Here is a 15,173-nt window from a genome sequence, read left to right as displayed (position 1 = left end):
ATAGCCCATGAACACAACCTCTCTATTTTGCTCATTATTTTTATATATTACTGTAATTCATGGTTATTTTTTTAGGTATTGCACTATACTGCTGCTGCAAAATGACAAACTTCACAATGTATGTCAGGTGCTAATACACCTGATCCCTGGCTTGGAAGGGAAGTATTTGTTGAGTGTATCCAGGTGGGTTTCTTGACATAGTATGTAGACAGCCCAGTCAGGCAAGTGGCCATACCAGATTTTGTATTTGGAAGTGATCCTGGCCAGGTGCTCAGAGTTTCTGCGTGAGAGCATTTTGGGAACAGTGATCACAAATTTAAAATTTCAGACAATTGTGGATAAAGATGAGGCTGTCTATGGGGTGGGGGGAGTAGTAAGTTAGGAAAGACCAATTCCAACAGCATTAGCCAGGAGTTCAAGCGTGCAGTTTGCGAGCAGTTGTTAGTGGTTTAGTCCACATCCAACATGTGGGAGTTGTTGAAAGGCTAGCTGGTCAGAATTTGGGAGCAACATGTTCTGTAGATGGCAAGTTTTGGAATCTTGAATGATGAAATGTTCAAATTGGTAAAAAGGAGAAAGGAAGCTTATGCAGCGTCTAGGATGCTGAAACCTAGAGGGCCTTGAAGAATATTAAGGAAGCTGGAGGGTTTAAAGGAACTATGAAGTGTCCTTGGCAGGTTGCATTCGGAATACCAAGGCATTTTATACTTTAAAAATCAAGAGAGCAACAAGAAAGAGGACAGAGTTATTCAAGGATAGGGAAGAGCATTTATGCATTGAGCTGTCTTCCAGGGAAGGTGGGACCTGTACAGGAGGGACGGTTTGCACCTGAACTGAAAGGGGACTAATATCCAAGTGGGAAGATTTGTTGATGCTGCATAGTGGGATTTAAGCGAGAGTAGTAGTGGGATGGGAACCAGAGCGCCAGAACAGTTTGTGGGGAGATTGTGGAGGCAGATGTTGGGAAGACATCAAACAAAGTCAGGAATGAAAAGGTTGAGCATGGTGTGACTAGCGTCCTGAGCTGCATATATTTCAATGCAAGAAGTATCGTAGGAAAGCTGGATGAGCTTGGCGTGGATCATTACCTGGAATTATGACATTGTCGTGATTAGTGAGACTTGGTTGCAGGAGGGGCAGGACTGGCAGTTCAATATTCCAGCGTTCCCCAGATATCTGTGACTGCAGGGATTAATGCTGGGAACAAATATCAGAACTGTGGATAGTGGCAAAGGTTTTCAGATGATTGAGTGCACATCAGCCTATTGGAAATGTGGACAGAGAAATGGCAGCTGGAGTTTAATCCAGGAATCTGTGAGATATTGCATGTTGGGAAGGCAGTTTTAAGAGGAAAGTATGCAGTAAATTGCAGGACCCTAAGAGCATTGAAATACACTGAGATTTTAAGATGCGAGTCCATAGCTCCCCAAAACTGCAACATAGTGGAATCAGTAGTAAAAATGCATACGGTACATTCTTCAAGGTGTTCAGTATAAAAGTAGGGGAATCGTGTTACGAGTGTATAAACTCTGGTTCAGCCACATTTGAAGTATATTGTGTGCATTTCTGGTTTGCTACACTATAGGAACGACGTGAAAGCTTCAGAGAGTGCGCAGAAGAGATTCATTAGGATGTTGCTTGCATTAGGGAATATTAACTATTGCCCATCCCCTTTTCCCACTCTAATCTTATCTCCTTGCCTGCCCATCGCCTCCCTCTGGTGCTGCTCCCTCTTTCTTTCTTCCATGGCCTTTTGTCCTCTATTAGATTTCCCCTTCTCCAGCTGTGTCTCTTTCACCAATTAACTTCCCAGCTCATTGCTTCATCCCTCCCCCTCCCAGTTCCACCTATCACCTTGTGTTTCTTCCTCCCCTCCTTACCAACTCTGACTCCTCATCTTTTTTTTTCCAGTGCTGCTGAAGGGTCTCGGCCCAAAATGTTGACATTACTCTTTTCCATAGATGTTGCCTGGCCTGCTGAGTTCCTCCAGCACTTTGTGTGTGTTGCTTGGATTTCCAGCATCTGCAGATTTTCTCTTGTTTGAGAATGGAGCTCCAGCAAACTAGTTATCCGATGTTCATTTGAAGCAGAGTTAAAGATATTCCTTAAATTGGTATTATTGTACTATGTTTATAAATGAGTCAGTGTTTGCAGGTAACTTATCACCTCAGAATCTGCCCTATGAAAGTATGAAATTAATTTTTGCTGCAGAAAGTTGCCTCCAGCTCAGTCCTCTGTCCTTCATGGCTTTTCAACCCTGCCTGGGAAGTGTGAGGAAAGAATAAGTAAGGTGAAGAACAATTGAAGGGATTGTAGTTGGAGGAGATGAGCTATTCTCATTAAGTAGTAGAGACTTGCATCTTTGTGGTTAGTTATGACACTATGAAAATGAGCTCAGTTTTTCTGTAAAGATCATGTGGTTTCGGGTGTATTCTTCCAATGGTTTTTGTCAGGTGCCAATCTACCCTGTTGATGAGAACAATTCTGTTGCCAAGATGGTTAAGGATTCAATCACACTGAAGATTCTCAAGGACTGCAAACCATAATGGGAAAATGTAATTTTTAGTTCATTTAGAAATGTTTTTACAGAGTAGAGTAGAAAAATGACAACATTACACAAAGATTGAGTTGAATGAGTAAAAAAAAGTTTAATTCATTGGTTTTGTAATATTTCACTATCAATTATAAAAGAAAGAAAAACATGAAATTTATTTTTTTCTCTGACTCTGGAGGGTTTGCTAAAAAGTAATTATGGGTGAGAGCTTTAGAATGTCCAAGAGACTCATGAATCATTTATGGGATATTTTGCAGCAAAAATAATTCGTATTTGTTTGATATCCTATTAATTCATTGAATTTGTTTGATTAGGCACAAGAAGACTGCAAAACAATGTACTGTGCAGAAACACTAAATCACTAACAGCCACATTGGGATTTCTATGTTAAACTATGCATACATGTAAATTCTGCAGTCCTTGTTATTTTCATTGCACAATGATTCTAAGCAGCTAATGTTGTGTCATTGTATCCACAAACTTAGAACATCCTTAATTCCTTAATTGCATCCAAAAATGCATGGTTTGGGTTGAACTTTTGTTTTGTTTTGAATGAAAAATGAAAGATGACTCGAGTCCATGAAACAATATTTGCATCTAGATTGCACAACCTGAAAAGCATGCCATTGTAATTAGGAGATCCAAATGAGAAAAGAGTGCTGCAAAAGGGATTTACTTTGTGTTCTTTTATAAACTGAATGTGTATTTAATATTTAACTAGATCATACAATCCCTTGTTTTATGTAACTCAATTTCTCTTTTTTAAGCTTTTCTCTTGGTTTGGCTTCATTGACTTTTTTCCTCTGTGTTTTGAACTCTCTTGTGTTCTGTACCAATATTCAGTATATCTCAGCCTGTTTTATATTTATAAATTCTCTTTCACCATTCTCCCTTTAGATTAGAGCAAAAACATGAAGATCTACGTTTTGCAGTCTACTGATGTTTTTTGTATTTCTACTATTATTATAATTGGTAGGGAGCCTGGCAACTGTGTCTATTTTAAGGTGTAATAAAACTTAGGTTATGACATCTGTCATAACATCTAATTTGATTGGTTTTAATTTCTTCTAATATTCATTTGTGTGTGTTTGTCCTGTTGATGAATTCCCTTACGTTCAGGGCAATCTGCAGCACAATCTGTACTTCTATTTTGGAAAACTAAAATTCATCAGCATCATATTAACTTCATTCTTTTGAGACTTAAAGTAATGACTTAACTTCTGATTAACATTTCTTGGTGTAATACTCATGAATTTTCTCTATAAGCTCATACTTAAATTTCAGTTTTCCATTGATCAAATGCAATTAATATTTGTAATAATCAAATACTGATGGGTTCTCAGATGTTTTTTGTAAAGTAGTAATGAGATTTCTTGCATGCAAAATGATGACAACATGGAGCAAGAGAAGACCTCATTGCTCTTTGATCCCATCTTCAGAGAGTTCTGGTAAGACTCACCTGGAGTACTTTGCTCAGTTTTGTCTGCAATTAGGGAAGGATGTACAGTGGATTCTGATTAATTGGGAAAGCCATTTATTTGGAACAACTCCTAAAGAACAAAAATTAATTGAGGAAATAGCTGGGATTTCCTTCGTGTATTTGGGACACGGTGATGCTTAATTGGAATTGGAGACTATTGCTGAACAGTTTCTAACAAGCTTAGAGCGAACAGTTTTTAAATAGCATCAGTAGCGTGTACTTGTGTCTTGTTCATCCATTTGGGCCAACAGAATCAGATTCAAAAGGAAGTGATTTTTTGATAATTTTGTTTTCTCTTTTGACTTAAAAATTTTTCAGTCCCTTGCCAAGATACTACAAAGAGGTTTGACGCTAGCCAAAAAGATTACCCTATACGTTAGTGGACACTGAATAAATTCCTCAGTCAGTAACTATTAGGAACGAATTCAGTTTTATAGTACTGTAGTAGTATTGGTAGCGTTCTAATTTTTTTTCTATAATTCATAGTTTGTTACTCCATTAAGTGGTAGTTTTTCGTCTTTATTTTTAAAATTATCTCCGTGAAATTTTGGCTAATTGGACAGCTACTTAATTGGGCCAAAATATACTGGTCCTGCTGTGTCCCAATTAAGTGAAAACCACTGCACTTGGATTAAAGCCAGTGCAGAGGAAGTTTATTTGATTGAGATCAAAGATAGTTAAGCATGTTAGTCCTCCACCCAATGGAATATAGAAGACGGAGCAGTAACCTTATTGATCAGTGGAAGATTCAGAAGGGTGTTAACATGATGGATACTGCAAGAAATAGATTCAGATTCAGCATAAGTGATCACCCATTTGAGCTGGATATGAGGAGGGAATTTGTTTTGAGCTGTGTGAATCTCTGTATTCTGCACAACTGTGGAGGCAGTCATGCAGCAAGGGACCAGATCATACTGACCTGTGGCCTTCAGTGCCATGGCAATTCAAGTGCTTATCACGATCCTAGAATGTTGACAGTTGATGTTAAATGTCTCCCTTCTCTTCAAGCAGTGCATTTCCGATTTTAACTAGCCTCTCAAAAACAATTCTTCCTCAATTCCCCTCAGTTTAAGCACATGCCTTCTGGTTTTAGAGAACAATATTGAAGGGAAAGGTGTCTCACAATCTATCTGCATTAGGTATATTGAGTCACTGAGTATAATCAATGCAGAATATGAGGATGCAGGGAAATGATGTTGAGGAGAAGACTACGTGAACCACAACCTTATTGAAAGGCGCAGTATGCTGAAGAAACTAGTTGGTCTCCTATAGTTCCTCTGTTGCTTCTCAAATATTCACTATCTGCATGATCCAAATGCTTCTTCGCTTCCCCTTCATTTCAAAAATTATTTGCATGGCATAATGTCATCAATAGCCCTTGGATGTAGAATTCCAATCATGGCCTTCCAAGTTGAGCATGTCGTCCTGAACTTTCTCTGGATCTCTTAACAGACCAAAGTGAGCAGTCTCTCTGCGTTCATCATTTTACCTGACCTGCAGAGCATTTCCAGCAATTAAGTATAGACAAGAGAAAATCTGTAGATGCTAGAAATCCAAGCAACACACACAGAATGCTGGAGGAACTCAGAAGGCCAAGTAGCATCTATGGAAAAGAGTACAGTCAACGTCTCAGCCCAAGCCTCAACTGTACCCTTTTCCATGGATGTTGCTGGCCTGCTGAGTTCCACCAGTATTTACATTTTAATTTTAGATTTGTAGCATCTATTGTGGTTTGCATTCAGTTGTTTGAAAATGTCCGTGGGTTGAGTGAGCAGTCATCCTATCGTCAGTTGGTGAAACTTAAAGCAAAGAGGCAAAACCTGTGAATCTGGACATTGGAATATCCACCTGGAAATGAATGGCAAAATGTGTTTCAGGAAGTGCTTCAGTAATATTTTTATTAAGATGCACTTCATAATTTCTAAACTAATTTTTGAGAAGATCTCATTCAGTTTAGTGATTTTTGAAGAAAATTGATGTAAAAATGCAATGTGTGACTGGATTTTCATAGTGGTGTGAACCTTTATGATGTTACCCGGTGAAGTTGTGTGGACAGTTTGTTAATGATTTATGTGTTTGAATGTTCTGGCTTTGTGTGGACTATTGTTTTATTTTGTGTAGGAAGGGTAATATGTATTTTACAGAATACACATGAACTGAAGATCAAGGATAATCAGAAAGTGCAGGAATGTTTTTCTATTTGTATTCTCCCCCACTGAAGTTAGTGATTTATAGAGAAGTTCAGTGCAGTTCAGTCTTTGAGCCCCTCATTGACAGCACAGAATATCAGTGTTCCAGATCATATCTTGTGCAGTCTTCGATGCAGAAGTGTATGAACAGTGAACAGGAAGAGAAGGCTAAGGGTTTTAAGTTTAATTAAGTTTCTAATCTCTAAAAAAAAAATTCAGTGATCTCCAAGATGGTGCAGTATTTAATTAAAATTAAGTTCTAGCAGGATGCACTCATTTACATCTGGATTGATATTTCAGTCTGTTGTATCCTTCCATTTTTTAAAAAATACCATAATTGCTAGAAAATGCGATAAACAGAGACAGGACTTGAGGGCTGGCATTGATATGGTGGGCTGAAGGGCTTTTTTGGGCTGTATGACTCTCGGATCAAAGGAACTAAATCAGGGAGATGAGCTTTTGCAGAAGGATGAGGGCTGATTTTAGTGAGCAGTTGGAACTGGGAAGTCTAAAATAAGGAATGGGAAAGGGAAATAGAAATGGAAAATGCTGGAAATAGTCCTCACTTCAAACTGCGTCTCAGGACAGTGGTACAAGCAAGTTTAACATTTATGGTTCTAGATCCACCTTTCTGCTCTTTGTAAATAAAAATGTTTTAAAAATGCAGATAGTGGTCTTTCGAAATAAAAACAGGAAACTCAAGGCAATGGGCACAAAATGATGGTGGAACTCAGTAAGTCAGGTAACACCTAGGGTTGGGGATAAGCTGCTCTGTTCCAGGGCAAGATCCTTCATCAGAACCTGAAAGGTAGTTGGGGGTGGGGTGTGGAAAACCAGAATAGAAATGTATGGGGTGGGGAAGGAATACATGCTGGCGAGTGATGGGACCTGTTTCTGTGTTGTATGACTAAAATCAGGAGTAGATCAGCAAGCAAGAGAAAATCTGCAGGTGCTGGAAATCCACGCGACACACACAAAGTGCTGGAGGACCTCAGCAGGCCAGGCAGCATCTATGGGAAAAAAAGTATTGTCGATATTTTGGGCTGAGACCCTTCAGCAGGACTGGAGGGAAAAAAAGATGAGTAGATTTAAAAAGTGGGGGAAGGGCAGAGAGAAACACAAGGTGGTAGGTGAAACTGGGAGGGGAGGGATGAAATAAAGACCTGAGAAGTTGATTGATGAAAGAGATGAAGGGCTGGAGAAGGGGGAGTCTGATGGGAGAGAACAGAAGGCCGTTGCCATCAGGTTGGAGACGACCCAAACGGAAGCTGTTGTTCCACCAAACCGGAGCATGGCCTCACCGTAACGGTAGAGAAGGCCGTGGACTGAAATATTGGAATGAGAAATGGGAAATGGAGTTAAAACGGGTGGCCACTGGGAGATCCAGCTTCTTTTGGTGGATGGAGTGTAAGTGCTTGGCAAAATGGTCTCCCAATATATGTCGGGTCTCACCGATTATACGGGAGGCCACACTGGGGGCACTGGACACAATATGTGGCCCCAGCAGACTTGCAGATGAAGTGTCGCCTCACCCGGAAGGAATGTTTGTGGCTCTGAATGGTAGTGAGGGAGGCGGTGTAGGGGCAGTCATAGCACTTGTTCTGCTTGCAAGGATAAGTGCCAGGAGGGAGATCAGTGGGGAGGCATGAATGGACACGAGAGTGATCCCTGCAGATAGCAGAAAGTTGGGGGTGGGGGGGGGAGAGGAGGGAAAGATGTGCTTGGTGGTGGGTGCCCATTGGAGATGGCCCGATGTGGAGGTTGGTGTGGTGGTAGGTGAGGACAAGAGCAACCCTATCCCGGTTGAGTGGTGGCAGGATGGCGTAAGAGCAGACGTGCACAAAATGGAAGAGGTGCGGTTGAGGGTAGCGTTTCCTTAGGTTTATAATAGACAGCAGTAGATAAAGCTGTCTTCAGAGATAGAGACAGTGAGAACAAGAAAGGGGAGGTGTTGGAAATGGACCAGGTAAATCAGCAAGTGGATTCACACTAGGATGAGGGCAGTGTTTCTGAAGAGTGGGGAGATGTAAAGTCCAAAATGGAGAATGGGACAGGGTAACTGATGCAGGAAATGCTGGAAATTCTCACCATGACAGGCAGCATCTGTGGAAAGAGAATTAGTTGATGTCAGAGGCCCTTTATCAGAACCTTGAAGGGATTAGGTTAGAAATCGTGTTTAAGCTATAAAGCTGGGGAAAGGGGCACAGAGAATGAAAGGAATGGTGGCAACAGATGGGAGACTGTTGTTGGCGCCAGCAGAGAGCGGGAGGTGAAGGTTTGTTTTACATGTGATATGCCTGATGTAAATAGAAGGTGAATGAAAATGGAGAGGGAAAAAATCTTGAATGTTGAAACGACGGGACGTACTCTGCAGTTCAGGCAATGTAAGAAGAATAGAAAATCACTTTAGTAATGCCAAGTTGATAAATTTCCATCAGAACTAACCACTTGATTAATAACTGGGAAGACTGGGGAGCTGGAACTGTTACATTTAAAGCCGCATGATAAGAGCCACAAAAGGATTATTCTTGCAAAGAGTCATCCAATTTGTATTTGGTTTCTCCAACATGGTAGAGTCTATGCCATGAGCAGGGGAATTGAGATTTGTAAATGGAAGTATATCTGCAAGATGTGATTGAGTCCCTGGTGGTGGAAAAGGAAACAGTTTATAAAAAAAAAAGCAGCTGTTTCGTCTACTGTAAATGTTTTAAAAGGTATTGTGAAAAGGGAAGTGGATGTTGAATGAACTAGGAAGTATTCTTCAGACAAATCAGCAATGCATTTTATGTGATTGAGCCATAGGCCAGAGTTGATCAGAGCTGTGTTCTACCTGTTTAGACATGCAAGCCTGGGCAGTACGATATAGAGAGCAAAGTATTGCCTATGTAGCAAGCTCCCCCTCTCCACACATCTGATAATCCCAAAGGTACGGCAGAGTCTGGTACAGTTTGGTACCAGCAGCATCACAGGAATTGTGAGTCAGCATCAAACTCAATGTAGGACAGCCTTGGGGTTTCCAGCTCCAGATTTTTCCTTCTCCAAGATGAGCTGCCAACCTGAAGCGACTGGTTTTAAGGCACCAGTAGCCTTCCTTTGCCCCTTTTCCTGTCAGTAGAAACAGTTCAGCCGGGCTTAGTAGCTAAGCCACATGTGAAGGCCATGAGCTGGGCTTGGTTGTCAGAGGCTACTTGAGGCGCACGCCATTGGGAGCATTTAACAGGTAGTGGAAGCTTATCCCCACTACCTTTCCTGGCTATAACAACATTAAGGAACCACTTTATACCACTACCTATTTAGTGTACTGCATTCAATGTTCACGATGTGGTCATCATTCATTTTGCTGAGGTTAACCTGAGCTTTCTATCACATGTCGCGTTTTCACTCGTAGCTGTGCTTGGGGCTTTAGGAGCCCAAAGACAAGAGTGAGAAACTGCATCTCTTCTGACTGGGAATGTTATAGTTCTCAGGACTTGATATTGCATTCCACACTTCAAAATACTGGTGGATCCAGTTTGCAACAGAACTGGCCAGGAGCTTTCTGCATTTCCCAGCTTCAGAAATGTTTCCTTCCCTTTCTCCTCCATTCTCATTCACATCTGCCTATTGCTTCCAAGCAGGCCACCTACAATTAACAATCCACTTCTCAGCCATCTCTCAGATGACACTGCCAACACTTGTGTTATTCAGCCTTTCTTGGTCTCCAGCTTAATTTTGATGAAAAGTTATTAGCCTGAAACATTCAGTGAAGCAAGAAATATAAAGTTTCAGGCTGATAGCTACCAAATATGCCGAGTATTTCCAGCATCTGCAGATCTTTTTTGCTTCATGATGATTGCACAGCATTGAATTGGGATTAAACTGCAGCTGTCCCAAACTAAAATTACCAATAAAGGAAAGGGAAAATTCTACTTTGCATTGAGAGCATTGTTATAAAGTGGAAATTCTTAGGACATAAGTATGTGGATCTTTGGGCATTTTGATACACTGCAAGCATTTGATAATTTGCATTTATTTATTTGATTATTTCAGAGATGCTAGCATCTATTCCATAATCCTAGTTACTCCTGAACTGAAGTTAAGAGTGAATCTTATTGCTACGTCTTGTCATGAGTGAAGGAGATAGGATGCCAATGAAGTGCATGAAATTGCTTCATCAACAATTATTTTAAAATCAGCAGTTATTTAAAAAAATTTAAGTTAGCTTTATCATCTATTCAAAGTATTATTTATTTATTATATCAGCTGAGGAGAAACTTGTGGTTATATTTTACCTTGTCATGCATTTAATAAGACAATAAGACCACATGATATAGGAGCAGAATTAGGCTATTTGACCCATCGAGTCTGCTCTGCCATTTCATCATGGTTGATCCAATTTTCCTCTCAGCCCCAATCTCCTGCCTTCTCCCAGTATCCTTTTATGCCCTGACCAATCAAGAATCTATCAAACTCTGCCTTAAAGGTGCATCCACTAGGTTCCATAGCTGCCTGTGGCAAATAATTCCACAGATTCACCACTCTCTGGCAGAAGAAATTCCTTATCTCGATTCAGAAAAATCGTCCCTCTATTCTGAGGCTGTGTCTTCTGGCCTTGGCTCTCCCACCATAGGAAACATCCTCTCCACATCCACTCTATCAAGGCCTTCACCACTCAATAGGTTTAAGTTAGGTTACCCCTCATTCTCCTGAATTCTAGTGAATACAGGCCCAGAGCCATCAAATATTCTTCATATGACAAGCCATTGAATCCTGGAATGATTTTTGTGAACCTCCTTTGACCCCTCTCCAGTTTCAGCACGTCCTTTCTGAGATGAAGGGTCCAAAACTGCTCATAATACTCCCAAGTGAAGCCTCACCAGGTACTTTATAAAGTCGTAACATTACATTAAGTGAGATATTAATATTAATTTGGAGTTTGAATCAATTCAGAATTGCTGTATTGGAATGAATTGAGGTTAACTTTAGTGAAACTGAAATCTTTTTTCATGTGTTACATACACCGTAACTGGGTTGCCAAACCAGCAGAAATGGACCACTTAGTTGGAGTCTGGATTACTGGAACTAAGAAAGTTTTATTAAAGAAATAAGTAACACAGTACTCTAATAGCAAGGATATAAATGCAATAGGTTAGCAATGAATAAACCCACATGTACACAGAACTAGGATAATAGGATCAATCGAGCTGTATCGCAATCTAGGGGTAAAATGATCAGTCTCAAGTGACACAGAGTTCAGTTCAGTTTCGATTCGCAGTAATCGCCGTTGTGCAGTTGGGGAGAGAGAGAGAAAGAGCGAATGCTGATATTCAAATCGGATTCAACAGACCTTTGATATTCCTCGCAGTTAGCTTTTGGCGCGAGCCCTTTTTAATGTCTTCTGAGGTCACTGACTGTGACCCCGCCCGTTCCGGATACAATCGTTCTTCTGCGGTGAACCCGGCACCCAGGCAAGGGTGGACACACACACCAGGTTCCCGCTGATCGTACAGTCTCATCCTGTGCGTCTATGGTTGGTCCCGTGACCAGACCTCCAAAACTTCACCAACTTGTGGGGGCACACCGCACTTCCAGGGTCTCGTTGTCTTGTGGTGTCGTGGTGTCACCTGTCCATCAAATTTCAAACAGTTCAGGTTCAAAGCAACCGGTCTAAACAATACTCGGAACTGTGTCTCTCTTCGTTAATCTCTCTCGTCTCTCTCTTATTAGCATTTTGAATGTTTCCCCCATTTGTCTCTTTCTTACCTCTCTTATCGGCATCAATCTTCTGATAACTTGGTCACACATGTTTCTTCATTTGTGGTGATAATGGAAGTTTCAATATATGATATTTAAAGTAAAGGATTGACTTGACACTCAAGACATTTGTTATCCTATTGCTGATGTATTTATTTATGATCAGGTGTTAAAAACAAATGGGAAAATCCATAACTTTGGAAAGAGGGAGCAGTCAATTAAGAGGAATCCAAATGCGCCGGTGGTAGTGAGAGGATGGCTTTACAAACAGGTAAAACATGTATTATATTGTAACTCATTTCCAAGCTACAGATGAGAGATTAAGCATGGTTGAATGTTGTTCAATTAACTGCAAGTTGGGTTTGTTGTGTCCTACTACTGAACTTTAAAAGTTTATTCATGTGTCTCTAATGGAAAGAGAAAATAAAATATACAATATCTCCTCATTATTATGACTTGCTTTACAGTCTTTCCCTAAAGCTTGCTTGATGTGATGGGGGAAGAGCATGTTACATGGAATCTATCTTTTACATATGGACCACCACTAGCATAATTCCTATGAATCTAACCAAATATGGCTTCTGGTATAAGACTTTATGATGGCCATCCAATAATGGAAGGAGGTCGAGCAACCTCTGCTCCATCTGCCAGAAACAGAATTTTCGTTTAGAGTTCTATCCTCATTCCCATTCTGCATGGCCTGTTCTTGCCATGATGATGTCACTTTCAGGGCGGATGAGCAATATCCATATTCTGACTGGGTAGCCTCCAACCGGACGGCATGAACATAGTTTCATCCTTCAGGTTTAAAAAAAAATTCCTCCTTCCCACTTCTGTTTCTACTTTGGCCTTTTTTCTCTTCTCACCTCCCCCAGTGCCCTTCCTTCTTCTTTTTCTCCCATGGTCCACTCTCCTATCAGATTGCTTTCTCTCTTGCCCTTTACCTTTCCCACCCACCTGGCTTCACTATCACCTTCCTTTCCAGTCCCAAAGAAGGGTCTTGCCCGAAAAGGTGACTGTTTATTCATTTCCATTGATGCTGCTTGACCTGCTGAGTTCCTCCTGCATTTTTGCTATGGAAGGAAGTTATTCTGAATCATAAAATATTTGGCATGATTGCTGCCCACTCTGCGTTGAAGTGACAGTAGCAATGATTGTTTGATTCTCTGAATTTACGCAATAATGTTAAGTTATGATCTGAATGTGCTTTTGCAGATAGTTGAAAGTCGGTGGTAATACACACAAAATGCTGGAAGAACTCAGCAGGCCAGGCAACATCTATGGAAAAAAATTCAAGACTGGCGAAGGTTTTGGCCTAAAACGTCATCTGTACTTTTTTCCATAAATGATGCCTGGCCTGCTGAGTTCCTCCAGCATTTTGTGTGTGTTGCTTGGATTACCAGCATCTGTAGATTATTCTCTTTTTTGAAATTTGTTGGTCAGAGTTTTGCCTATACAGAGTTGTGCAGTACAAATATTAGAAATCTTTCACTTAGAATTCAGAAAAATGTCATTCAAATTTTCAGACTCCAAAAACTTTTCTCGTATAACACCACGTACATGACCATGGAGTTTCCTAGAGAGATATTAAAAAAAAACAAATTATAAGGAAACCGTTGCCCAACTAGAGAGAAACTGGAGAGAATTTTTTTCCATCTTCCACAAAACAATCAAAACTGTAAAAAGCCAGATTGAAAATGGAAATTTCTTCCTCACTTGAGCATAACTCAACTACACCAATGCAATGTGTGAGTAGAACCATCTTGGCCTCCCATTCCCAGTCAGGTCACTGATGGGTAAGTGAGGTTCAACCAACTTGCAGTAAAATGCTACTGGAAAATGTTAAATCATCCAGTAACAACTAATAGATGTAAATAATAACAAGAATTAAAAGTAAAAGATAAAACATTAATTGCTAAGAACTTGTTGAAGATATTTAAATAACTCAAACACTTCCTGCACTTTTTCCACAAGACTGTTCCCATTCAAATGAATTTTTTGCCAGCCAGGCTTGCATATGGTCCAGGGGCTTATATGCATAGTTCATCCAGACTCCTACAGACAGCAGACATGGATCTCGTTTTTGACTTCCATATTTCTACGCCATTTGTGGAAACCTGAGGTATAATTATTGAAGAGTTGGCAATTGACATTTGACTAAGGAACCCCCTCCCAGCTCCAAGTAGGAATGTTTCTGTCTGATTCATCTACGTGTGTTACACAGAGCACTGACTTAAGGGAATGGAACTTCTAGTGCACAGTTCAAGCAGGGATCTTGCTATTATATCACTCCCTACAAATTTGTGTGATTTTTGCATGCATAATAGCAATTATGATTAGCAGCAATGTTGTTTTGACAGTTAAATCCCTGTGACTGACCACTTGTTCCATTGAAAATCCTGGATTGATTAAATACATAGCCAAATACAAACAAAACATCACTCTATTTAAAATAATTGTTTTGCACAAGCTGCATGGGAATGTATGGGGCAAATAAATGAGCAAGATTTGGTCACTGATTTTCACTGTAACTTTAAAACATCAGTATCATCATTATTAGGATGAAAGGCACAATAACTTGGAGAGAGAAATGTGATTTTTTTTCATCACTGTTATTTTCCTGCTAGGATGTCTTGAGCATTTGTGTGAAATATGCAATATGTAATACTTCAAGCTGCTTCTGTAGTCTAGGTTATGTTGTATTGCATCAGCTGTCAAAATGCTAGTTTTCATAAAAACCACTTTGTCGATAGATTATCATCTGTTTGCGTTTGTAGGACAGTTCTGGAATGAGACTGTGGAAACGGAGGTGGTTTGCACTTTCAGAATATTGTTTGTTCTATTACAAAGGTGAGTACCTGACTAGCAATTTATTATATAAAAAAAACTTTTTCTGTTGCTTTGTCGGAGAAGCAAAAGTAAGAAACTATCACTGTTGAATCCAGTTTATCTTGATTAATATATGCTGATTAGTCTTTGCAACTGCATTAGACCAGTCAATGTACAATGAAAGATTGACTAAATTTTACTTAGCCAGCTTTCCTTACAGCTGTGAACTGGGCATTTTAAATGCATTTTAAAGCCAATGGGCAATCCTCACAGCTTGGAAACCAATTTGATCCCGACCTTTTGGGTGTTTTCACTGTGATTTGTGTGAGCTTCTACCATGTTTCTGTGGTGGTTATCTAACCACTGTAAATTCCTCCTTTAGTGTATT

General features: G+C 40.1%; 1 protein-coding gene across 11 annotated transcripts in view; it reads left to right on the top strand.

Annotated features, from left to right (window-relative positions):
* Positions 1 to 15,173, top strand: part of plekha7b (pleckstrin homology domain containing, family A member 7b) — a 423,431-nt gene that overhangs the window by 256,406 nt on the left and 151,852 nt on the right. For all 11 annotated transcript variants that reach the window (XM_063061934.1, XM_063061933.1, XM_063061932.1 and 8 more), the window contains 2 exons: positions 12,123 to 12,227; positions 14,734 to 14,806. In XM_063061934.1, the coding sequence (XP_062918004.1) occupies positions 12,123 to 12,227; positions 14,734 to 14,806 (178 nt within the window). The remainder of the gene's footprint in view (positions 1 to 12,122; positions 12,228 to 14,733; positions 14,807 to 15,173) is intronic.

Source organism: Mobula hypostoma, chromosome 11 (assembly GCF_963921235.1).
Source record: "Mobula hypostoma chromosome 11, sMobHyp1.1, whole genome shotgun sequence".
NCBI classification, from domain to species: Eukaryota; Metazoa; Chordata; class Chondrichthyes; order Myliobatiformes; family Myliobatidae; genus Mobula; species Mobula hypostoma.
The sequence above is the reverse complement of the archived record's forward strand: the minus strand, read 5'-3'. Positions and strand labels throughout refer to the sequence as shown.